Source organism: Larus michahellis, chromosome 4, assembly GCF_964199755.1.
Source record: "Larus michahellis chromosome 4, bLarMic1.1, whole genome shotgun sequence".
NCBI lineage: Eukaryota > Metazoa > Chordata > Aves > Charadriiformes > Laridae > Larus > Larus michahellis.
The window spans coordinates 38,959,286-38,984,574 of NC_133899.1; the positions used below are offsets into that span (position 1 = coordinate 38,959,286).

The window sequence follows — 25,289 nt, forward strand, 5'->3', positions numbered from 1 at the left end:
ACGTTCATGGTTTGATGTGGCAAATGGATAAAAAATGCAAGGAAGACACATTAGCCAGAATCCTGTCGCTCGGGCTTGAGGCGAGAGATGCAAGAGCAACGTGGGGCGGGAAGAGTGAGCTCATCTGATAGTGTCTAGAGGTATAAGCGCTCTCAGGCCAAGGGCTGATGTACACAGTAGGCCAGCTCTGCTGCCAAAACACTGTTTGACACCTTCCCTTGTGCCGGCTGAAGTGTTTGCTAAGTCTCATAGTGCTGGTGCAGAGCTGTACTGGCTTAAAGGGTAAATGAAACTACCCTTCTGCGTGGTACAACTTTGAAGTCCCACCAAACAGGCTGCAGTGACTGAACGGTTCCTTCTCTTCTTCTCCCTAATAGTCTTGGGGAGTGGCCAAGAGCACCGGGAAGCTGGGGAAAAATCATTTTAATTGTCCTTAAAAGAAAAATAAAAGCAGAGAACTGATTCAAAGGGCTGTAGAAACCAGACCCTCTGACAGGAGCTCCCTCTCTTTCCAAAGTACCTTTATTCCTCTTGTGCTGTGGACTATGACATGTATTTGAAGGTCCGCCTTTCTCTGGAATGTCTGATTACTGTTCTTTTGAGTACAAGCTAACATAGCAAATAAAATGGCTTACGTCCCATTTTGAAGTATATCTCTTAAATCCATCTCAGGAGGGATCGTTAATGCATGTTGAGCACAGTTCAAAGCAAGAAAATACGTGTTCTTTCCATTAGCTGCTTTTTTTTTTCTCAGACTTACCTTTTGGAAAGTTGTGATGCCATAGGAGCACCATTGAGTGTCTTAAAGGGAGGGCTTGTTGCTTGCATGATAATTAGTCCCTGAAGTTCTTGGTGCTCCCATGTTCTCCTTTGTAACAGGAGACAATGCTATGTCTTGTCCCCAAGGATGTGAAAGTCTGATAAGGGGGATGACAGAGCTCATCAGGTTGAAGGTACTGTGCAAAGACAGAGCATAGCTATGTAGTAATGGGGTTTTGCCTGAAAGAAGATTGTCTTGCTATGAATAATACTGTACTGAATGCCTCTGCTAAATTTTGTGTCTGGAAATGTCCATAAATAACAAAAATATTTGCTTGGCGCTTAAGTCCAAATTCTTTCATGTTTGCTTTTTCTTCCACGTGGCTGTTCCCTGAAGGCCATGAAGGATAACGGGTGAGTTTTCAGGGTTCCTGCCATGTTCTCATTTGAATTTTGGAAAAGAATTTCCAAAAATAGAGAAATAGAAAGGTGGTTGTTGTCCTGGAGGTTACAGGTGAACTAATGACAAAGTCAGGAGACATGGCAGTGTCAGCGTTGAAGACGCATGCAGTGCCTACAGGTTATTGGGCTCCCATCTTTTGATGGCATTTGTTTAACGCCATAAAATGGTACTATCTTAGTGTTGGATCTTCAGAATGAGAGAACCTATATACGCATTTCTTTTCCTTGGGTTTTCATCCTGGCAGATTTGTGTTAAAGATTTTCAGATTTTCTGTTAAAGACCAACTCCTGTAAAAGAGCTCAGAAGTTGCCCAGGACTTCTGTTGGAAGTGGATGCGTTGCTGGTCTCCTGTGCCGGCATTTTCTTCCTTCTACTCACAAATTCAGTCACAACATTTTCAAATGCACAAAAGTACAGTTAACCGCCAACCTATTAACATTAACTGAGGAATATAGGAAGCAGTGGGAATCCGGGCACACGCTAGTTCTCATCTGACTCTCAGTGTCAAGAAATAACCCTGACACACAGCGTGGGTTTTGTTGGGCTTCTTTGCTCAGCTCAAGTTATTCAGGCTTTAGCACCGTTGTCAGAACCGATGTAAAGCAGAATATCTTGTTGCATTTCAGCTTTTGATGTCTCAACAAAATTAACCAGCCAAAAGGATTTTTTTTTCCCCCCCTCTCTAGAAGGAAAAAAACACAAACAATAAGGAATGTTTCACAGTCTAGGCTTTCTAGGTTTGCCACAACAAATAAGGGTAAAAGCAGAGCACTGGAGATAAACCGGACTGGACTTTGTCACTAGCCCCTACTTAGTTGAGGTAGGATGGCTCCTGGAAGCTGTTGTTCTTTTCTTCTTAGATGCTAGAGATCTTCAGTTAGGAGTGATCCATACGTATTGGTGCAGATATCGGTATAGGTACAGGGCATTCTTCTCCATGTCAGTGGGAGGGAAAGGGCTGTGCTAGTGCTGGTAAAACCATGTTGGTGTGAAGTTGATTCGAGAGCCGTTCCTCTAACTAACAAGAAGATGGGGCTAACTGGTACCTGGCTGAATGCGGTGACTGTGATTTTGTTATTTTCAGAAGGGCACTCCTGATTTTATTTTTGAGCAAGTGAAGAGAATCAGCCCTGATATACTCAAGTAGGTAGAAAAGGTGCAAGAAGAGGCTGAAACTGAAGTTAAGCATTTCCTTTCGAAGCAGAGCTCAGCGCTCTGGCCACGGCAAGGGTTGGAGATTTGCCCGCTGCAGAGGTGGGGACCTAAACACCCCCAAGAAACATCGTCAGTCCCAGGAGGTGAACCATTTGTAGAAACCAACCCTAGTGCAGCAAAAAGCATTGGAACACAGTGAACCCCGGAGCAACTCTTGAGTCGAGATGTTGTGAAAGTGCATTGCTGCTAACGGCCACTGCTGGTGACAGCAAACCCTGTTGATTTTCAGGTACAGAAGGGGGATTATGTGATTTGTACAGCATGTAATATACCACGAGAGGTGGTGTGCACAGTCTGCAAACCCCTTGCCGGATCAACGCTTGAATCACTTGTTAAATCAATTCCAAAGCCATTGAATTTAACCTAATTACTACTTTGTTGGGTCCAGTAACATTCCCAGTAAACACTGGTGTTTATCTCATTCAAAGTGTTCAGAACAGAATTGTATCTCTCTTTTTCAAAATTGCCAAATTTTGTTTCACAAGAACATTCCTGGTATGTAAATGAGAAATTCAGTTAATCTGTTCAATAACATTTTCCATGTGTATAAAAAGTCACGAGAACAAAGACGTTTGCTTTGTGATTGAAGGGTACAGGAAGGGGAATCTTTACCATCTGCCACTACCAAATTACTTTTCAAGGGGGAAAAATAAATCCCTCTCCTTGGAAGCTATTTTGATCAGCTTTAGCAGTAATATTTTATGTAGGATTTCTCTTCCAGAGCCCAGTCAAATTTACAAGAAAATTCATCTTCCTAATGCTTTGGTAAGGGGAACATCTGTCTCAGACATTGTGAGGATTGAAGCCCTTAAAGTTTTTTAGAAATCCCATGTTCATCCTGCAATATTTGTCTGGTGCGTATAATCTTAATATACCAATTGCAGCAGTAAATATTTTTCTACAACCAGACACTGAACTCCAAAAGAAACCTGTTTAGCTGCAGCTAATGAAAATGTAATGCCTGTGATCCTGCGGTGTTTGTGTTCTGCAGCACCAGCCGGAGTTTTAAAGAATTTTGAAGCAGTAAGACTCAGACTCTGCAACTTTGATGGAATGTAAAAGCCTCAAGCTTTCAACACCTGCCATAGAAATTTAATAAGGACCCTAATAAATGGGTCAGTTTCAACAAACAATTAACTTAACAACTTCATCTGGAAGGCTTAGAGGCCCTTTTTCATAGGAGGTAACTTGAGAGCAGTCTCATGTTATATAGTGTAGTTAATGTTTCCTTTAGAAAACCAGAGTTTTTTAAGATTTAATATTTCATGTGCTCCAAATTACATCAAATTGGCATATGGTACACAACAAAGCCTTCAATCCCTGTATAGATCAAAAAGAAAATTTATATTAATCTTCTAAGCTGTTTGGGGGTTTCTTGAGCACAAGGAAAATATACAATTCCCAGGAATTCAGAAGCTTATAAAATGAATTTTGTGGGCAATTTGGATAAAATTATTCCTTATACTTTGATTATGCCATTAAAATTCACACTCCTACAAATAAGGAGATTTTCTTGTAAGTAGTGAACACTCACTGAGCAGCGTAGCTGGACTGCACCATATAGAGTTGCCAGGAACGTGTTTTCCTACATGTTGTCTTATGTCGTGAGCTGTTTTTTCAGCCTCTTGTAAAAATATATAATAGAGATAAAGTCTCCAGGGGTTCATAGTTCAATGTGTTTAATGTACGCCTGTGCTGAGATGAAGCAAAAGTAGAAGATTTAATTGCACTTTTCCCTGCCCTACTTCACATATTTCATCTTAAACTCTCCATTTATTTTGGTGTCAGTTGCTGCCCCCCACCCAGTCTCCCTTTCTCACCCCCTCTTTTTTCTGTCGTCGTTACAGCTCGCCTCTCATCACCCCTCCCATGTTGGATGTGTTGCCCTGTCTTTTGTCTTTGCATCTGACCTTTGTCCCATGTGTTGTGTTTGAAGAGTAAAAGGTCTCCTGGGCAAGGATCCGCGCTTCCTTACCGCTGTCGATATCCTGTACCGAACGTCAACATCCTGTATCTCATGCCTGACCGCTTCTTGTAGCTAATGGCGTGGCCTTTATTTGCCCGTATGGCATATGCAATTACTTGCATATAGATAGGCAAAAAAAGGCAGAACAGGATTCATGTGTCCCAGCTGCACCGTATACAGAAGCTTATTGGGGCAGGTCTTGGACGTCATCCTCTTTTGGCCGGTTTGACACCAAAATTCAACCTGGCTACTCAGTGCCATTTGTCTGGGTGTATGCAAAGAGACAAGCACCTAATTAAAACAAAAACCTAAGAAGTTCTCTTTAGCTAATGGTGTTGCTGGCAGCCTTGTCGTGATGGGTAGGAACAACATGGGCTTTCATGTCTGGAAACGCACTCTTCAGCGTTCGAGACATAGTAGCACAAGCTTGGAACATTGTGGGCAGCAAATGAGCAATTTTAGGTAAAATACATTTTCTAAGATGTCAGGCAGGAAGAAATTTTTCACTATGATAGTGATGAGCCCCTGGCCCAGCTTGCCCAGAGAAGCTGTGGCTGCCCCATCCCTGGAAGTGTTCAAGGCCAGGCTGGACGGGGCTTTGAGGAACCTGGTCTAGTGGGAGGTGTCCCTGCCCAGGGCAGGGGGTTGGAACTACATGATCTTTAAGGTCCTTTCCAACCCAAACCATTCTATGATTAAGTTTGCAGAGAAAACAGCATTCAGACTTGATAGCGTGATGACCAGTATTCAGAAATATGTAGGCTGAGTCACAGTGTAGGAGCACCGTGAAGCCTGGTTTAAAGTCCAGCTCTCGTTTTATTTAGTGGCTTGGAGTTTGGGCCATTCAAAAGTAGATGATTCAGTGTGTGTTTTTTAGAGACTGATGGATTGCTCTGCTGTATGCACTGGGGTTTGGGGGTGAGGAAGGTGGAAGGAGAGGAATTTGCATTTCCCAAGACTTAGGGTGTCTGAACCACATGTTTATAATTTTGAAGTTAGGCTGTAGTATTTAAATATCATACATTTGCCCATATATTTTCGTTGTGTAATAAGAAGTGCCATTTTCTCCTGATCTAAGACGTTGGCAGATGCTCGGGTGCCTCCAGAGCCAAACACATTATGAGTTGGTTCTGATGATGTGGATGTGGGACGATTCTCCTGGGAAATTACTGCCTCTGAAGCCAAGGGCAGTCAAAGCATCCTCTTTCACAGTTAGATGGCCAACACCTGCATTTCTGTCTTGAACGCTTGCTTAATGTTAATTACAGGTATATCTTGTATCTATAGAGGTTATAACTTGCGGTAGAAACAAGGAAGCTGGCTTTTGTGCATGTTATAAAAACTAGTAGTTAGCAAGATGTCTTAAAGGTAAGTTGCAAGTGGATCTAAAAGCCAGCTTGGCCTGTTGTGAAGGTTTCAACGTCATCTGATGATGATATCCTGGGTGAAATGGTAATAGCTCTGGAAACAAATTTAAGTGACCTTCTGCTTTGCTTTGGGAGTAATATCCATACATGCAAATCAAGCAGTTTTCTGAAGCTACATAATTACACACTGATGAGTGTTCCACTCAAATCAGCTTCCAACGTTTCATAGTTCCTTCATGTGCCCAGCCCCCTGGTGGTGTGCCTCAGAGGATTATTCATAACTGGTTCTGCAACAACAGAATAAATAGTATTTAGAAGCAAATCAATATTTGCTATCTCCAGTTTGCTGTTGAACCCAGAGGCTGTTAAGGGATTGGCTTCTTGTAGGTATTGCAACAGTTGTGACCTTTGAGGAGATCTGAAGGAGAAAGAAATGGCATTAGCAGTAGATGCCTGAGGAATTTCTAGGCTGGAGAAGAAGGAAACGGTGCCACAAAGGGCAGCAGCCGAACTCTCTTCTCCATTAACAGCTTAACCTTGACTTTGCCCAAGTGGTTTTTGAACTAGCTTAGTGTTCTGCGATGACTTAGTTGTCTTTGCCATAAGATTTGACAAACCAGAATATATATCCTTGTGAGTACTTATTTGCAAACTGACTAGGGTGCAGACACTAGCTGAGCCAAATTCTGCCAAATTCTGCTGTCCTGTGGGGCAGAGAACTGTGTGGGTTATACAATAGACTCATCACCCTACCAGGACACCTTTTCCTTCTCTAGAGGTTTCTTTCCCTCTAAATTATTGCAGCTAATGCCTGTCAGTGCCTTACCTGTCTATTTTGATATAAATCCTGTGCCTCTGCCACATCTTAGACCCTACTGTGAAAGCACGTTGCAGCTGAGCTTATTGGAAGAGTATGGAAGACCCAGCTTCCGTGTGGTGGTCAAAACTTCTCTTTATATTTTTTCTCTTATGCCAAGGTCTGGGCTGAGCTGAACCAAAATGGCAATTCCAAACTTTCCACTGCCTTCCAGCATTACATCTTTGACTCCAACCCTCACAGCAGGCATCCATCTTTTCCAGCATAGGATTTGTGTGCAGGCCAGCCATATGGTGTGTGTGATTATAATTTTATAATGGTGCTATTGCTCTCTAGCTGACCAGTAAACCCAGTGCAGTTTCAGTAAACTAGATACATAAGCGTAGGAACTTTAGACTTGAATTATTTTCTTCACTTTTATACAATAGTAGGTGCGAAGAAGAAAAAAAGATTCCATTTAATTTATAGAAACTGTATAAAGTTTATAGAGTCTCTGCAATTGTCTCAAATGAAAAGGTTGTGGAGAAGAGGGACTGTACCGAAACTGGGAGGTCCACAAAGAGAAGAATAACAGTTAAAGGCACACATCAGTAAATACCTGCGCGGACCTTTTCCCATTAACTCTACTGTCGAGCATATGGACTGCATTAGGGGTTTGTCTGCCTTAGGGATTTTATAAACACATTCCCTCCCTTTTCCTCTTCCCCGGCCAGTTACTATCGCTTTAGACTGTTACAGGATCGAAGTGTCCATTCTGGGGTCATCATTCTTATTGGAAAGAGGCTGTTTGCTGTAGAAGCATTCACTGATTAGTGTCAGAAACCTGTGTATGTATGCAAATGCAAATGCTTTCCTCAGTGTGCCTTTTTTTTCTTCCTTGGTGTGTGAGCTTCCTGAAGCAGTCGTACCAGCTTGGCTCGCCCGTCCTTTCAGGCATATGTGCAACTCTTATTTGCATCGATGGCAGAATTTCTGCAGCAAAATTAGGAGCCAACGCGTGCTCAGTTTTATGGATGATCCGTAAATAAACACAGCTCTCTTGCATCCTTATTTACCCTGAAAATGAAGGTTGCCAAAGCGATTGGTGAAAAATAAGACCTGAAACCAAGAGACCAAGCCTCTGATGAAATCAGAAAATATTCATTTTGCTTCTGTGTACCCTTCTGTGTTTCCTCTCTGATTTTGGTCAACATTGGAAGTCTGTATTGGGACTTATTATCAAATGGGAAGGTCATTTGACAAGGTCTCCCTGAAACCTAGCACTGCCCATCCAAGCATTCCTGAGCTTAAGGCAGAGGTGGCCTCATTGCCTGCCGCTAGCTCCTGTGCCCATTCTGCCTTCCCCTTTGCACCCAACGCATGTATTTAAGCAAAAAGAAGTGTCTCGAGGAACAGATCTGGCTTAACGTTAACCTCCACCCACCTTCAAGAGTTAATTTTAACAGATCGATTGTGGAAGTTACACCTGAGGTGACACATAGCATTTCTGCTGAGAAGTTCTTCTCTAAGAAGTTCTGGGGTCGAGGTGCTGAAGCAAGTGAGGCCCAAGAAAGATGTGACATGTCTCATGGTTTATTGGACTTTGAGATTTGTAGGTGGTAAATGCTGTGGGTTTTTTACAGATATTCTGGAACCCCAATATAATTTACAGTTTCATTTGTAGAGAGCTGTTTCAAATCTGTGCACATTCTTCTAAGATGTTTTACAAGAAAAGCCAACAGCAATAATTAGTTTGGCATTTTCCATGTTTTCTAAAGCACTTAAGGGGTAATGACTTTTTTTAACCAATCTTACATAAAATCAGGTTTTACAGGAATAAGAGGACTTTAAAGGCCAGAATGGCCGTCAGTGACATGTAATTCATGCTGAAAGCTCTATTCCAATACATCAAAATAAGGAAAACAATTATACATATGATTAGAGGCTGCTGACCCTTCAGTTAAAATGATCAAAAAGAACAATATTAAAATTTGATTTACAGAAGCTACTACTTAGCCTATAATTAGTCTGACCAATAAAAACAAACCAGACTTTTACAGAACGTGATTTCCCAGTAGATAGGTTAGCTATTTTTGTAGGGCTGAAGAAACACAAAATGGTTTTAAAATATATTTGATATGCTCTATGAGTAAATTGAAATACAGAATATAACTACTTTTAATGTTTTTTGTTCATAAATTGCCAGATTTCCTTAATTCAAGTGAAATTTGAGAACCACTTGAGAATAATTGTCTCTAAAATGAAATATTGCTTTGTCAGTCTACTTCATTTATATTATATATATGGTTTACTTTTTTATGTTAGAAGGTAAACGAAAGTTGGTCAGTAATATGATTCCCCTTGCACTTTTGCTGTAGTTCACTATGGAAATGGATTCAGGAAATGGCAGATGTGATTAAAAACTCTTCAGCTGGCCCAAGAGCTGCTTGTACAGCACCTAGCGTCCAGCACTTCTGGCAAGGAACAAGCACTCCTCGTCTTATTGCAATACAAATAAAATGATTCTTCAGTGTAGGGACTTGGAATTTTGCTTTTAAATGCACTAGTTGGGAGATGGGGAAGATGAGATTCGATGAGGCTTTTTCATTCATAAGAATGAAGACCAAATTGTTGTGCTGGCTAACACGGTCCTGTTTCCTTGTGCATGCAAGTAAGTACATTGGAATCCACGCCAGCCCAATTTGCATGAGGGTGTTGGAGCAATAATTCTATAAATTGACACAGAAAGGTCAAGCTGCCTGCTCAGAGGCTAACATCACTGGAGAGCTGTGCGCAACACATCCGTGTTCACCTCTCAAAAGCAACACTGAAGACTGCAAAACTAAGAGAGACTTCTTCCTACGTCCTGTAGAATGCATCTACAAGTGTAGAGCTCATGCCTGGGCAAAGAAATTGAATAAAACACCACAGCACCATTCCCGATTTGGAATATATTTGTTCTATTCACAGGCCTCTCATGAATTCTGACTTTTTTGTGCATCAGTTTTTGAAATTTCTTACCAGCTTTCCCTCTTCTGGAAACTTAAGCGCTGTTTTTTGTTTCTGATATTTCTAGTGGAGCGGGAAAATGTACAGAAGAGGACCTTTACCAGATGGATAAACCTACATTTGGGAAAGGTAAGACTGACAAACAGTCTTGATACTGAGATACAAGGACACAATCATAGACAGATTGCAGTTGATTCTTTTTAAAGTAGTTAAAATTTGGACACAAAGTTGACTTCAGTGCATATGGGGACGTTTGGAGGAGAATGAGGCGAAGCTGAAAGCATGTTTCTGGGGTAAATGAAAATTCCTTTTCAAGCGCAACAAATGCTTGGCTGGCTTTAGTTCATCTCAGGTGCATTTAAGTCTTTAATGCTACTGACTGTTACCAGGAGGCCAGAATTTTCCCATAGAATGTGCCCACATAAAATCAAATGTGGTTGAGGCTGCTCCGAGGTGAAGACGACTGTGTTCTTCCCTGGACTAGAAGTTCGAACATCTGAGGCATCGTGGCCAAAGACTGATGTTCTCCAGAAGCTGGCTTCATCCCAGATCTCCAGATGGGAAACATTAATTCCTTGTCAGTCACGTTGGGGCGGGGGGGGAATTGAATAATGGGATCTTTACATATCCACTTACATTAGAGAACTAATTTTTGACATCACTTCATATTTTTAAGATGTAATTGTTTCTTAACCACACCATAATATGGCTGTTAAACCTAATTCACTGTTCTTAGTGATAGCAGGTAAGTATTGACTCTCCTGAGTAGTCTGCCATCCAGGGAATGATTTTTCTGCTGTTGAGGTTGAAAAGAAAAAAAAATTCTTACTGAGACAGCAGCAATGCTTAGTGCAGGATCAAGAAGGTGGACCAGCTTCCTGATCTAGACGAAGTCCTAACTCAGACTGGAGTTTGAGCTTCACAGCGCTTTTAGTATATGTAGCTAAATTTCGCAAAGTACAGATTGGGACTAAGTTTGGGCTTCGAACGAGCTCTCAGCCTACTCCTGTAGTTCTTGGAAGCGATTGCATTTCAGCCACAGTAAAGCAAAGGAGTTTTAGAAGAAAGGTATCACAAATATAGTTGCATAAGTCCACTACTCTACAGTGAGTGTTGAAGGAATAAAGGGATCCTCTTAAATCTCACTGGAAAATCAGAATAAGGCTAGTTGGAAATGTTTTGACTAGCAGTTGCTCCCAAAGGTCTCTCAGAACCAAGACAGTGTTACGTGATTCCTTCGTGAATCAGGCTCTAGGGCTTTAAACTAACTGCAATTTTGGAAGTTGTCAGAAAAGGTTGTCAAATATGTGACTGTGGAGAAGGTCTTTGATTTACAGAAGGAATTAGATCATGAAAAAGGCTGTAGGGTGCTGTTAATTCTGCTGTGCCAAGCATATGAAGCCTTAGAAACTTTGTGGGCAGGTGAAATGTTTTCTCTGGAGCGTATACTATTTTTTTTTCCTCTCTGATTCAACCAAAAAAATGCTTTTCTGAAGAGAGGGCAGAAGTCTGCTGCTATATTAATGTTTTTCCTGGAAGTGGCATAATAAACATATCCATGTAAATAATGAGAGCTTTGCTAAAGTTCTCTCTAATTACAGGTGATTCCCTGAGGACACCAACTGAGGAAGGTGGCTTCTGCCTTTATCCTCAAAGCAGCACTTTGTGCAGAGTGGCTTCTTTTTTTTTAAGGGCAGCAGTGAAGTCGTCTTGTACTTGTTCAGGAAACTTATGCTGTGGTGTGACCCCTTTTGGAGCAGACCATCCCATTTGGGTCACCTTTTGAGAGGAGCTGGCTCTTGCTGGTCATGGGATAGTTGGGAGTCATCTGCATCTTCTGAGTTCTGGTGGTTCTTGTCTAAAGTACTGAAAGAATAACAAAATGCTTGGGTTTGAGGCTTTCAGATAGGTTATTTAATTTTGAAATGAACTTTCCTTTCTTTTTTTAAGTACGGAGTACTAGATTATAGGCTAGTAACAAAAATGTATGGTCCCAGTTTGCCAGAAGCTGCTTAATTGAACAGTAGGGCATTGGCCAACCAAAGATAAAGAGACTTGGCTCTTTAGGGACAAGAGAGTGAGTGACACCTGAACAGAGCGTAATTGCTGCAGCTGAGACTTCCCCTGAGGGCTGAGCTGACTTGGCTGTGTGCCTCACGGCGCACGCATCATCAGACACCACGGTGAAGCAAGGAGATGGTTCCCTTTGGAGGAGCTTGCTGAGAAGAGAGAGACACAATGACAAGAAATTGCTTTTTAAAGTACTTAGAAAATACTGGGAAATAGAATGGCACCACCAGAAACCTTACAGAGGAGACAGGACATTGTGGCCAAGCTGTATCTTGGGCTTATTTAGGGCATAAAAGGAGATTCATTTCTGCTGGACGTGTCTTAGTCTGAGGGATCAGCACCCAACCTTTGGGTGGTTGCTTCCTAGGCAGGGTATTTAGGGTGTGATTCTGTTATGGGAAATCTGGAATAAGTCCTTGTCTGATCTCAGTTACGTGAGTTTTAGCCCCGACATTCCTAGCACAGGATTGCCACTGATGTGAAGAATAGCCAGCCCTTTCTTCCTGCAGGCTAAGATTTATTTCTAGTATCTCTGTCTTGTAAAGTTCTCCTCCTTACTGTCTGAAATCGTGGTGACTTACCAAGCAGTATTGCTTTAAAAGCTACCTGGATTCTTTTCTTCACAGTGCAAGCCTCCTCTGAAAGTGAAAGACTTGTTTATTGATATACAAGATGGCAAAATCTTGATGGCGCTACTGGAAGTCCTGTCAGGACAAAAGCTGGTATGTATACAAGAGGGAGAAACCTCTGTAGGTGTAGAGCTCTCTATGTTACTGCAACAGCGTATGGACATCCAAGGAATAAGGGTGCATTTGGTCCTGTGTCTTGGGTATAGTAATAAGAATTTCAGCAACTTTGTTGTGATTTCCTTATGTTACAGGCTGGTGTCCTGAGTTGTAGCTTACATTTAAAGAAAATATATAACAATGAGGTGTAAATGGTGTGCGATCTGTGTATATGTTCCTACCCCTCAGTTTTTTTAAGGCTTTAATACATTAATGCTCCCATTTTCCATTTGGAGATCACCAAAGTCACATTACCAAGAAAAGATATATTTACTGCATTTTTTTTTTAATTCATGAATTCTGTTTCTGTTTTGCCTAAGATCATTATGACACTCACTAGGTCTGCTGATGCTTGGTGTAGCTGTGAGTTTAGTTCCGGTATCCTGGCTCAGGTTTCATTAGACTTACTGATTTGGTCTCAATCAGAAGGGCAAAGCTTCACTTATCAGAATCTTTTTCTCCCCTCCTTGCTTTGTAAGAGCTGTTTAAAGTTCCGCATACCAGAAATGGAAACACCCAGTGCAAATACAAACGGCCAATTGCAGTTGACTTTAATGTTTTCTTTCTATATCAACCGTGTCAGCAAGGTTGTGTGGTGGCACACTTGGGTAAGAGGAGAGACCCGTTCTGTAGCCATCTCACCGCTGCAGATGCACTTGCAATCACCTGGTGGTGCTCTACAGTGACTGAACCACCTGCATGCTGCAGCGTGAATGTCCACTGTGGTCACACCTTATTTTTTTAATATTCTTGCAGTTCTGGGGAGCTGTAGCAGAAGCAGCAGCGTCCCTTGTGTGCATTCAGACAGATTGTATTGAGAGCCAGGCTGGAAAGGAGTTGAAGGGGGGATCACATCCTGAGGCTGTGCCCCGGGAGGTCAGGGCGAAGGGCAAGGAAGGAGGTAAGGTCTGCTGGCCGGACTTGCTGCGCTGGCAGTTAGGTGTGATAAAAACAGTGTGCCAAAGTGGTACTGCAGGGAGACAGGCATGCAACAAATCTGTCTCATCTCTGCCAAAGTTAAGGTTTCTGCCTCCCACCTGCCTGTGCCTGCTACAGAAACTGCTCACGTTTCCTAATTAGGATCATTTAATATAATTCAAAACACACAAAAAAATAAATCTATTATTACAAATTTTCAGGTAAATTTGATCCTGTGACTGAACACGGTTGGGGAGCGATTACATAAATAATCAACGTGGCAGGTCCAAGAGAGTGATAACATCTGGAGAGCAGGAACGCTGGTTGCCAACCCTGTTTTGCTACAGCAAGGGCAGATCATGTAGTTGAAGCACTTTACTGATCAGAAAAGATGGCAATAATTTTATATGGGTAGATTTCCTTAACTTTAATTTGCCTCTGTGTTTGTAGGTTTTCTAAGCTTTGTATGTAGTGGTGAGTAATTCCAGCATTTCTAAAACCAGCGCGGCTCTTATTTTTTTCTAGATGCACGAGTACAAATCTTCAACCCATCGCATTTTCCGTTTGAACAACATAGCCAAAGCACTTAAGTTCTTGGAGGACAGTAACGTGAGTATTTTCAAAAGGCTGGTCTTAATATCTTCTCTTGATGTATATTGCAAATTGTAATCGTTGTAATTGTAACTAGTCTGATGTGCTGCGTGTACGGAAGAGGAATGTACCGCTTAAAGGCACTGTGACTTACCTTAGCAGCAAGGCTGAAAAGCCACATAAAAATGCCCAAAGAGAACACCTACAGAGTCTAAAACAAGGATTATTTGTTCATTTTATAATGTAAAAGTTCAACAGGATTAAAGGATCAGGAACCCAATATTAAAAGAAAATAAAAAGAAATGCAAGTAATCTTTATGAACTGGGTCTTAGTGGCATTACTTCGGTTACGTTGAATGTAGATGCCTTTCTTTCATCAGAAATACTTTCAGTATTACAAATCATGTATTTATCTGGTAAACTGCTGCAGCAGCTGATCGTGAGTCAAAGGCAAGAGAAAATTAAATCTGGCAACATGACATAAATGCATAATTCCAGGAATCAAAACCTTATAAGCATATAACTTCCCTCGTAGTCCGTGTGGCACTACTGCAACATCACCTCCTAAAGTTGTAAGTGACCAAGCAAGATCAGACCCTGCAGCTTGAAATGATTCATGCCTTTTTTTTTTTTTTTTTTAATTTCTCCCATTAGGGCTTTATTCCAAAGCCCTGTGGCGGTAGCCTGTTTCTTTAAGGCTGTCTGCTCTCGAAAAATGCTGAGAAGTAATGGGGTCAAGAGAAGTCCCAGCCATGTAACAACTCCTATACATGGTATACCTAGATCTTTCAGAAAGAGAGAAGAAATGTTGGATTATTTCCTATAAAGGACGGCAGCATTCTTGCTGTACGGAAAGATATTTTTTTATCTAGTATCTGAAATAAAGTTTTGCAACTTCTTCACTATACCATCTGGGAAAGAAATGTAATTGATGATCCTATTGACTCCAGGGTGCAAGGGCTCTATAGGGTTTAACCTTTATGGGTGAGGAGGGATCCGGTGTGTACACGGGGGCAAAACCCTACCTTGCATGGAATGTCACAGCAGCAACTGATGCCACTTTGCTGCTTCCCTGCAATGAGCTTAGCTCTTGCTCCAGAGATCCTGCAGCAGGGCTAGTCACGCAGGAGAGTCACTGCAACCCCGGCGCAGGAACGAGCATACCGTGAGGCCTTCGTGGATTCCTTATGACCTGGTAGAAGTGGGAGGTTTAACCTCCTTGGCCTTTTTCCCCAGGAGATGATGTGAAAAGTCAAGAAGTTATCCGGTAACTTCCAGGTGTTCCAGTCTCCTTTTGGCAGCTCCACCAGTAGGGGCTGCTCTGGCCCTAAATGTGTGGGTCTACGTGTCCTGCTATAGAACTGCTAAGAAATATTTTACAAGTTCTCAGAATTCTTAACAGTTTCCCAGTTGATGATTTCTACCCAATCCAGCTAAGGCCTACTGGCAGATGAGATTTTTTTCTCTGTTGATATCAACACATTGCAGAGCTGCAGCTGAAGCACATCTGGCTGCCAGGAGCTCTGTAGGGAACAACCCAGAGCTTCGATGAGCAAGACCGGGCAGGAGGACAGGCGGCCTTTAATTAGCGGTGCTAAAACACCTACTTTTCTATGGATTTCTTGTTTTCTTAAGAGTAAACAGCCATTTTGTTACAGCCGGGCATCTCTACTGGGCTGGGTGACAAACATAAGCAGCAGTAAGAGGACAGAGCTGACACTGGGAGCAGTCTAATGGTAGATACCACTTGCTCCACATTTTGGAGAAACTGCTATTCAAATGTACTAGGTCTTCAAGGTTTTCCCGTGCCCAATACCTTGGAGCTAGCAAGAAATGTGAGCTTTGAAATATGACAGCTAGAGGTGTCTTCTTGCTAAGATTGAAAACTGTTGTGCGAACCACTAGATAAAAAGTTATTTTGCTTTCCTTTTCCCTGTTTAACCAAACCGGTTAGTGAAGGGTGGTGATGAAAGTGTTGGCAAAATGCCTTGGCTGCCAAGAGCTTCAGGGTTAGATAATAAACCACAATGGGTGGAACCCGTCAGCGTACACTTCTGTGGAACTGGGGCAGCAGGGTAAAGCGCCGCAAAGTGATTCATCGTGTACAGGACTTCTCAGTGAGAAACGGGCTGTATGCTAGGTTTAACTGGGTCTGGGTGTCATGTGCAGTACTGACAGCTTCCTTGCTTCCTCCCTCCTCCATGACCTTTGCCAAAGGCATGTGTCGTCTAAGAGAATAACATCCTGGTGTTATCAGGTGGAAGAAACCACAGTGTGGGAAAGTCTAGGGTTTGCTTGGATTAGGCAACTCTATCCTTTGCTAACTGATTTAATCAGAACTCTCTGACAAGCTGTGTAAGGTGAGATAAGCAAGGAGAAGGGAGATGCATAGCAAAACAGAAGTAAGCAGATCTTATTAGGATTTTAATTTTTGTATGAGAATCGACTCTCTACTTTTTAAGAATAGGATCCACTGGAGGGGGCACCATCTCGTTCCTTTTTTGTATGGAGAAACACGTTTGTGGTCCTGAGGGTGCAGAACTGAGGTCACTTCTGTTCTGGAGACCAGGCCTGGGGGCTTGCGATAAGAGTTCCATGAGCAGGGTGGTTGTGATCAGGGCAAATTATCATTAACACAAGATTTCAGTCTTGCTTTTTGGCTGTCCAGTCAGTGGCAGAAGTGTTCTGGCCATATTCAGTAGTCTCAGTGCATTTTTCACTTTGCTTCTTTGAATTCAGCTCTGAATTTATGATCTCTTCTACAGGTAAAGCTTGTTAGCATCGATGCAGCAGAAATAGCAGATGGAAATTCCTCTCTGGTACTTGGACTAATATGGAATATAATCTTGTTTTTTCAGGTAATAAAACTTGAATACTTTAATCATAAGTGAACAATCTTCATAGTATCAATCTATTCCAGCTGAATACTGATTTTTAAATTGATTTTTAATCCTAAAGAACATAATTAAGCATGCTAAACCGGAGCTTTTCCCTCCTAATATACGCTAATTTTATACCTGCAGCTGCTTTCATTTTACTTCATTGGACGTATTTTGGTGTAAATAGGAGATAATTTAAGCCCTTGTTTGACTTGGACCAGAATTAGAGCTTCAGATTACTACTTTTCCTTCTCTCCTGTGCCTTCTCAGGGTTCTGCTCCAGATTCCCTGGAGCTGAACCAACGTCTTGGGTTTGGTTCCAGGTCACAGTTTATTTTCACTAACCTTTTCTGGATTTGGTCCAATGTGGTGGGAAATTCCACGTAGAATCACTGATCTCCGGAGACTTACTCAACATGGCAAAAATTCACAACTGATGTAGAGAGCCAAATGAAAGATCTTGAAGGGCCTGGAACTGATAAAACTGATTTGAGCCTGAAAATTGATTTAGCCCCAGGCTTAGATTAAAACTGCTCCCTAATCTACACATATTTTGAAAATGTCCTTCTAGACAATACCAAATTGTAATGAACAGAGAGAGATGGAGGGAGGGTTTCTGCAGCTCTCATAAGACTGTGCGGCTCTTTCATTCTCTTGGACTCATTTCTAAAATGGCTAGTGGTTTAAAAAACAATCTCGAAGTTGCACTGGGATTTCTTTCCCTGGCTGGGCTCCTCGAGCTGAACAGTGGGACACAGCACCGCTTTGGCCAGACAGACTCACAGGCAGAGATGGTGTGACCAGCATCTGTTGCCCCAGCAGCAGAGGGAGGATAGGGGGAACCTCAAAGCAGCAGAGTGGATGATTTGGACTCAAATATCAACACTGAGCAGGACAGGAGCGCTGCTGCAGGTCACCCTTTCTTGACTAAAAAAATTTCACTCAAGCAAGTCCTGGGAAAAGAAAGAACAATTTCAGTTAAACTAACTTTTCTTTCAAGGACAAGTTTCTTTGCTTTCCATTTAATATGAATTTGCTCAGTTCAGCCTGAACTGGTACCTTGCCCTTTCTGTTTCCCGGGGTTACCAGCTGGGCTGCTGCTGCCTGTCACGCCTGTGCAATACAAGTCCAGAGTTATAATGGGCAGGTCTATAATTACCTCTTAAAATTCAGTTATGGCACTGTTATCTTTCAAGTTTGCATGAAAACAAGCACTAAAGTTCTCCGTGCAGCCGGCGTTAAACCAGAGCACTGGGTGTTTCACCTTTTATTGCAGATTAAGGAGCTGACGGGCAACCTCAACCGGAACTCCTCCTCCTCCAGCCTCTCCTCTGGGCCCAGCGGTCCCGAGTCAGACACGTCCCACCCCAGCACTCCCAGCGTGGAGAGAAACATGTCCATTACTGTGAAGGACCAGCGGAAAGCCATCAGAGCCCTTTTAATCTGGGTTCAGAGGAAAACCAGAAAGTAAGCTAACAGAGCCTCATGGAAAAATGTATTTTGCCACCTGCCCTTTTGAAGCTAAATCTGTGTTCTCTCTCCTGCCCTCTGTGTGTGTTACCATGTGCTGTGGCTGCTTCTTGCAGGCGCAAGGTCTCTGCAGGGCGGGTAGATCACTACAGCTGGGTGTCTCCAGTGGCCATCTGACCTTGAAGCCATGTGCGTTGCTGGCCTCAGGATTTGAGTGTTAAATGTTAACTTGCACTAATATGCTTGGAGCTATTTAAAACAGGATTGTTCCTCCTCCCCCTGCCCCCTGGCTTTCATGCAGTCTATTTGATACCTTTTGCTAATGAAAGGGTAGGCATAAACACGGGGTGAACTGAAAAAATAAATATATTGAAAGACTTTAGCAACAGCCTTTTGAATTAAGCAGCAGCCCTGAGGGAGCTTCTCTGTGTGCTGCAGAGTGCCTTGAAGGACAGAGCCCATATTAGAGTCCCTCTTTCCTCACCACAAAGGTGATCAGAGGGCTGGAGCGCCTCTCCTCTGAGGACAGGCTGAGGGGGGTTGTTCAGCCTGGAGAAGGCTCCGAGGAGACCTTATAGCGGCTTTCCAGTATCTGAAGTGTGCCTACAAGAAAGCTGGAGAGGGACTTTTTACAAGGGCATGTAGTGATAGGATGAGGGGTAATGGCTTCAAACTGAAAGAGGGCAGATTTAGATTAGTTATCAGGAAGAAATTTTTCACTCTGAGGGTGTTGAGGCACTGGCGCAGGTTGCCCAGAGAAGCTGTGGCTGCCCCATCCCTGGAAGTGTTCAAGGCCAGGCTGGATGGGGCTTTGAGGAACCTGGTCTAGTGGGAGGTGTCCCTGCCCATGGCAGGGGGTTGGAACTAGATGATCTTTAAGGTCCCTTCCAATCTAAACTGTTCTATGATCCTATCATTCAAAATTTAGAGAGGAAGGGGGTGAATCTTGAGTTGCTCCTCATGAACTTGTAATGTTTGGGTCCATTTCCATTGCTCAACACATCTCTGTCCTCTGTAATAAAAAAGCAGTTCTTTCGCCAAAGCATTTTGTCTAGTAATGCTTTAACCTGGCAGAGTTACTTTTGGGTTAAAAAACTTTAGTGTAAGATGTCTAGTGCATGTGTTAATGCTTGGAGTGTATTTTACATATACTGTTACCTGAAGCAATGACTGCCAGAGAGTTTTAAAGAGGCCATGGGTTAAACTTACTTATATAAGTTGGACAGATGAGTATTTGGCATTTCTGTCTGTTTATGGATTTATATGTCCAAATCTGCCTATCAACACAAACGTTCTGCATCTAGTGTTGAAGATAAAAATTTATATCCTAAATACTTGGTCCTGTGGGCCACATCATCCCTTGGTTATCTCCAGTGAAGTTAAGGGTGCTCGTTGTGTAGATAAAACTTCTCCCACTGAGATCTGTAGTTTACTGCTGCCAGTGCAGTCCGTAATGGAAGCACAGTTTTAGTGTCAAAATAATGCTGATAATGTCGTTAACGGGTACAAGGAAAGCGAGGACCAGAAAAGTAAAGGCCACCGACTTTTCAGTCCAGTCAAAGGGGTACAATTTGAGAACATCTAAGAGGAGAAATTTGTTCTTGCAGCTGCACTATTAAAAACATAATAGCGTCATTGTAATCCTGTTATCCAATGACCTGTGCAGAATTTTCTGTTCTGGAGCTGTATTTCATTGCAAGTTCAATGGTTGTTTTTTCCTCCAAAACTTTCGGCATCTAACACACTTGTGGTTTATACATATACTGACACCATTTGCATTTGGCAACACACAGTTTTCTGCTATAGAAGGCCAAGTACACAGGAATGTGAATCATTTATGCTTATGTTTTTAAATACTTAAGTGTTGGCAGTCTTCCCAAGCTATGGCATTAAAATGCTGGAGAGCAACAGAAACAGGAATCACAGGGACATTTGGTTTTGTGAATGTTAAATGTGGTTGCTGAGTTCTTGAGGGCTTTGTTTTTACTAACTACTTCCTACAAGCAGGTTGATGTCAGCTGTTAGCCACACAGATCCAGTTTGTGAATCCTGGTGTTTTATGGATGTATTTTGTGCATTTCAAAATCCAAAAAAGATCTCAGACGTGACTAGCGCAACTCAGGAACCTTACTTTTGACTTTCAGGAGTCTTTGAAAACGATGATGCCTTTACTTTGGATTTTGTAACACAACCACTCATGTAACCTATACGTAATTCTGTTCAGGTACGGTGTCGCAGTTCAGGACTTTGCCAGCAGCTGGAGGAGTGGCCTTGCTTTCTTAGCTATCATAAAAGCAATAGAGTCTACCTTGGTAGACATGAAGCAAGCACTGGAGAAATCGGCTCGAGAAAACCTGGAGGATGCTTTCAGCATAGCACAAAATAAGCTGGGTGTTCCTCGGCTCCTAGAACCAGAAGGTGAAATGCCTACATCAGCTTTGTTGGGTAACATTCAAACTAGCATGAATTAATCAGTATTGCATTGTGATACCTACCAAAAACCTCCCAGTGATTAGGCTGTTGATGTGATCAGTGTGTTGGGCTGATTGATAAGAAAAATACAAATTAATTGGTCACTGGCTTGTAGTTGTATGCTTCCAGTCATATTTGTAAGCTCCTTGGGGGTGGATAGGATTCTACCTTCTCTGATCTGTCAGAGAAAGAAAAGCCTGTGTAGCCGTTATTTCTCTCATCATAAAGGCTGGGTAACTGTCTGATGATCTGTGCCTCTGCAAGAGCATTTTATAGCCGTGTATGCTCAAGCCCCTTGCGTCTGTCCCCATAGATATCATGGTGGAGTCACCCGACGAGCAGTCAATTGTGACATACGTGGCGCAATTTCTGGAACACTTCCCGGAGCTGGAAGGGGTATGTGTTTACTCCTACATCACATCATTTCTTTAATTTGCTTTGGCGTACTTAATAAAGTCAGATATTGCTGTATTTATCTTCTAGGTCTCTTTCTAAGCTATTTAAAATAAACTACAAACTCAGTTTTAATTTTTCACATTTTTGTTAAATCCAGTCAAAGGGGCTTTCATTGGCGATTGCTAAAATGCTTGAGATAGAACTGTGCTTTTAAACATTTACATCCGATTCTAACTCTCAGAGGTTAGAACTGGTTACTACTCTGCTATATTACTCTCAGAATAAGGCTGGAGTTTATCCCTTCATCTATGGTGATTCGTTGGACTTTGAATTTCATTGTGACTTCTATCTTCTCAAGTTTGAGAGCCATAATCAACCCAAATTTAGCAGATATGGTATTAGACGCAAGATACCAGAGGTTGAATCTTGCCAATACAGCAGTCACAAGTACTTATTGTAAGCATGAAATAAACTACAGCTTAAAGGACCAGGATTGTAATGCAAACTTTATCAAAAATAAAAACTGAGGAGCAAGCAGGGACTGACAGCGACAGGGATTGACAAAGGTTTTTTTGAGAAACAGAGGATAAACTTATAGAGCAATTAAAGGACAGGAGACAGAAAACTCTAGGAAAAATGGGAAGTCCCAGGAACTGGAGAAGATAAGTTGAAAAAACTGTTCTGGAGGCTGTTCGTCCTTCCAGACAAACCTAGCTCAACATAGTCGTCTTGGGTTGAAAGGGTTCCTAAGGGACTCAGCGTCCCTCGAGTAGCTGGGTAAGTTTTTCTGCCAGAGTACCTGCACGTAAATGATGGTTCCTACAGAAAAGGCATTTCCTCTCATTTCTTGACTGAAGGTTCTAGTTGGTATGTATTTTTTATCTTATAAAATCAGTGGGCATTACTAAAGTCACTGGAATTAAATTATAATAATCTAATTATGATTATTAGATTAGATGTGCATTAAGATTTGTTGGCATTAAGACTTGTGGGCATTTTAATGGACAAAGAAAAAGCCTACTTTTTAAAAAAATACAGTCTGTTGGAATGGAATAATCTAGCATATTAATATATTTCACGGTGGATTTAGTTGACTTGTTAGATTTATTTTATTCCCAAGGTTTGGGATTGCGTCAAAAAGCCAAGTCAGTTGTCTCCACAGGTGCAGCAGGGAGAGATGAGTACATTAACAACTGAGGAGTAGGCTTGTCTGCCTTCTAATCATCCTGTACAAGTGTCTTCTTGACACTGAGCTTTGTTCAACTCACTTGACTTGCCAAATTGGTTTCCCTACTTTCAAAATAAGTGAGTCATTGGCCATTCACAAGGTAATGAGGTGATGGGCTAGGTAGTTACTCTTTCTGTAGTGTTTGGGAAAAGTAAAATGGTGTCTGAGGTATGATTTGTCTTTCAATGGTGTATCATCACTTACAGGAAGACTTTACAGATCCTGACAAGGAGCTTCCAATTGAGTCCACATATGTCCACATCAAAGACACACCTTCAGAAGAAGAGAGCAAAATTTTGATTTTAAGTGAAAGTGAAGAAAACATGTATACTGTTAATCACGAAAGGAGTCATCCTGCTCCTCCAAAGGTTCATATTCATGACACACCTGAGAGCATTCCATCAGAAACCGTTCCTGAAAAATGTAATGGGAAATTGAGTCACGTGTTAGGTGATGCACAGGAAATGTCTGAAGAGGAGCCTCAGAGGCCTACCTCACTGAAAATTACAGGATCTGTCAGTTTTGATTCCAATTCCTCTTGGGAGGTTCTAAGTGATAAATTCATGCCAGGTGATGGAGGCACAGCTTATGATCCACTGAAACACAACGATGAGCTTTCTCCAGCTGTTCTGACAGATCAGAAAAATTCTGTTGACTCTTTTGAAGACTACTCTGAAGAACTAACTAAAGAGACCTCTACGGAATATGATAACGAAACTAAGAGCCTTTCAGCCAACACTTCTTCTTTGAGTCCATTATCCTGGACTTCAGGTATACTTACAGATGAATCCATAAATAAAGTAGAAGAGACCAAACCCCAAACTTCAATTCTTTTACCAGAAGATACCTCAAAAGAAGAAGATACGCATCAGTACGTTCTTCATCTTCTAAATGAGGAAATACTGAAACTTCCACAGAATGAACATACAAAGCAATCACCTCTCTTTGAGACAACAGAAACTAACCATTGTTCACTGAATGGTTCTAATCTCAAAAGCCAAGAACTATCTACACAGCATGAAACGTCTGATGACTCTCTCTCAGATGTACCTAAAACCTCAGAAGATCTGGACAGCTCTGATGAAGTTGAGTCTTCAGAAGAAGTGCTACCCAGTTCTTCGAAAGTGTCTGTAATACCCCATGATCTCTTTTATTATCCACATTATAATGTTCCCATATCAGCAGTTTTGGACGCTTACCTTGAACCTTGTATTGAAGGTTATGATACTGGAAATGACAAAGCTTCTTCTGAAACAGTAACGGATGTTTTACATGAGAAGGGCCTACCAGAACAGAACTATGAGGAAGATGCTCCAGAGCCAGACTTAGGCAATAAGCTAGGTGGTGTCCCTCCATCAGAAATGGATACTGAGAATGGTGAGGAGGAAACAGCGGACATTAACAGTCACATAAATTCTTCCGATGAAAAAGAAGTGCCATTACTAGTAGGAGAAGAGTTAGAAATTGAAAAAGATGGCAAAAAGGCTATCAACCACCAAGATTCCACTATTCCACAACATCCTGAGGTATTTAATTTTTTTATTACCAGCATTTCTTTGTGCATATATGGAGGACTAGCATCTGACCTCAGTGGTTTTCATTTGCTTTCATTTTGCAATGTTTTAGAAAAATATGTAAAAGGTACTTTGTTTCCTGTCTGGTAACGCTGTTTGCCACAGCCCTCTACTGGAATGAATGGAATTGCAGATCCCTAAGAAGATCTGACATTAAAAGAGAGAATAAGCCCTAATACTAATAATACTGCAAAAATATGGATTTTAATTATGTTTTAAAGTAGTTTAAGAGTTTAGTAGTTGAGTTATAAAGTCCTATATAATCTGTAGACATAAAAGATTATCATAGAGGGTATTTTTAATAATTTGTAATGAGATGAACAGAAAGTAGTATTGCTAATATAGCAAGGATACAGGCAAAGGTAATTTCTGTCAGAATCCAAACAAGTTTGACTACAAAAACTTAAACCAATTTGAGTAGCATAAGTTATGTTGGTAAAATGAAGGCTTGTCTACACTGGAGGAGGAGAAAGCAGGGGGAGTTTTTGGTCATTATTCTGTGTATTGGATTTAGGCAATTTGCTACTGCCTCTCTTCTTGCAGACACTGATTTTGAATTGTCTTACACGTTTTCCAGCACAGTAATTTTAGACAGTGTTTTTCAGGAATGCATGTCCCTTTAATGTTACTCTGCATGTTGCTTAGACAAGTTGCTTGGACATGTTTTGGTCCTGATACTTACTAGAGTAATGAAGTTAATTTGCTGTTAGCTTCAAAGACTAATTTGGGATAGATTAAAAAATGTCTTAGCAGATTACTTCAAAGACCCATGCCTTCTTATATAAAAAGAACTGACAACTAATTGTATGTATGTTGAACTGATGATACTTTATAGCTCAGTGTATCTAATACGATTTTCAAGAAATTAATTGCTTTTTATTCTCTTTAGTGAGACTTTCAGTCTTGTGCTACATGCAATTTATCCTCTGAGTAGGTTACACCACTAAGATATTTAGAAGGGTAGGGAAACAGTCTTGTTGTCTAATGCAAAATATTTCTTAATTTCAGCAGGCCATAGTAGAACATCTAGAGGATTTATCAATAGCCATAAAGAGACCCGAAAAAAGTAGCAATAGGGAGGAAGAAGTGAAAAATATGATCGAAGCAGATGACTTGCAGATCTCAGAAGTTGCCACTACTGCTCTGTCACAAGATAAACTGGAAGAAATTGCCGATTGTCAGGAATTTACCAGGTATTTTACATTAACTTTGTCTTAAATACACCTAACTGGTATGAATGCCTGGTCTTTTGAAGTGTGCCCTGTCCATTGGATGCTTCTTGTAGACTTCTTTTAGGAGCAGTGTACTGGGACTCATTGGCTTCTTCCTGT

The 25,289-nt window shown here is 41.5% G+C and overlaps 1 protein-coding gene across 1 annotated transcript in view; it reads left to right on the plus strand.

The window, feature by feature from the left end:
- Nucleotides 1–25,289, plus strand: part of CLMN (calmin) — a 72,560-nt gene that overhangs the window by 42,109 nt on the left and 5,162 nt on the right. The window contains exons 2-10 of the mRNA XM_074584102.1: nt 9,643–9,704; nt 12,272–12,367; nt 13,874–13,957; nt 16,705–16,797; nt 18,095–18,285; nt 20,513–20,706; nt 21,074–21,156; nt 22,591–23,910; nt 24,967–25,151. Coding sequence (XP_074440203.1) covers nt 9,643–9,704; nt 12,272–12,367; nt 13,874–13,957; nt 16,705–16,797; nt 18,095–18,285; nt 20,513–20,706; nt 21,074–21,156; nt 22,591–23,910; nt 24,967–25,151 — 2,308 coding nt within the window. The remainder of the gene's footprint in view (nt 1–9,642; nt 9,705–12,271; nt 12,368–13,873; nt 13,958–16,704; nt 16,798–18,094; nt 18,286–20,512; nt 20,707–21,073; nt 21,157–22,590; nt 23,911–24,966; nt 25,152–25,289) is intronic.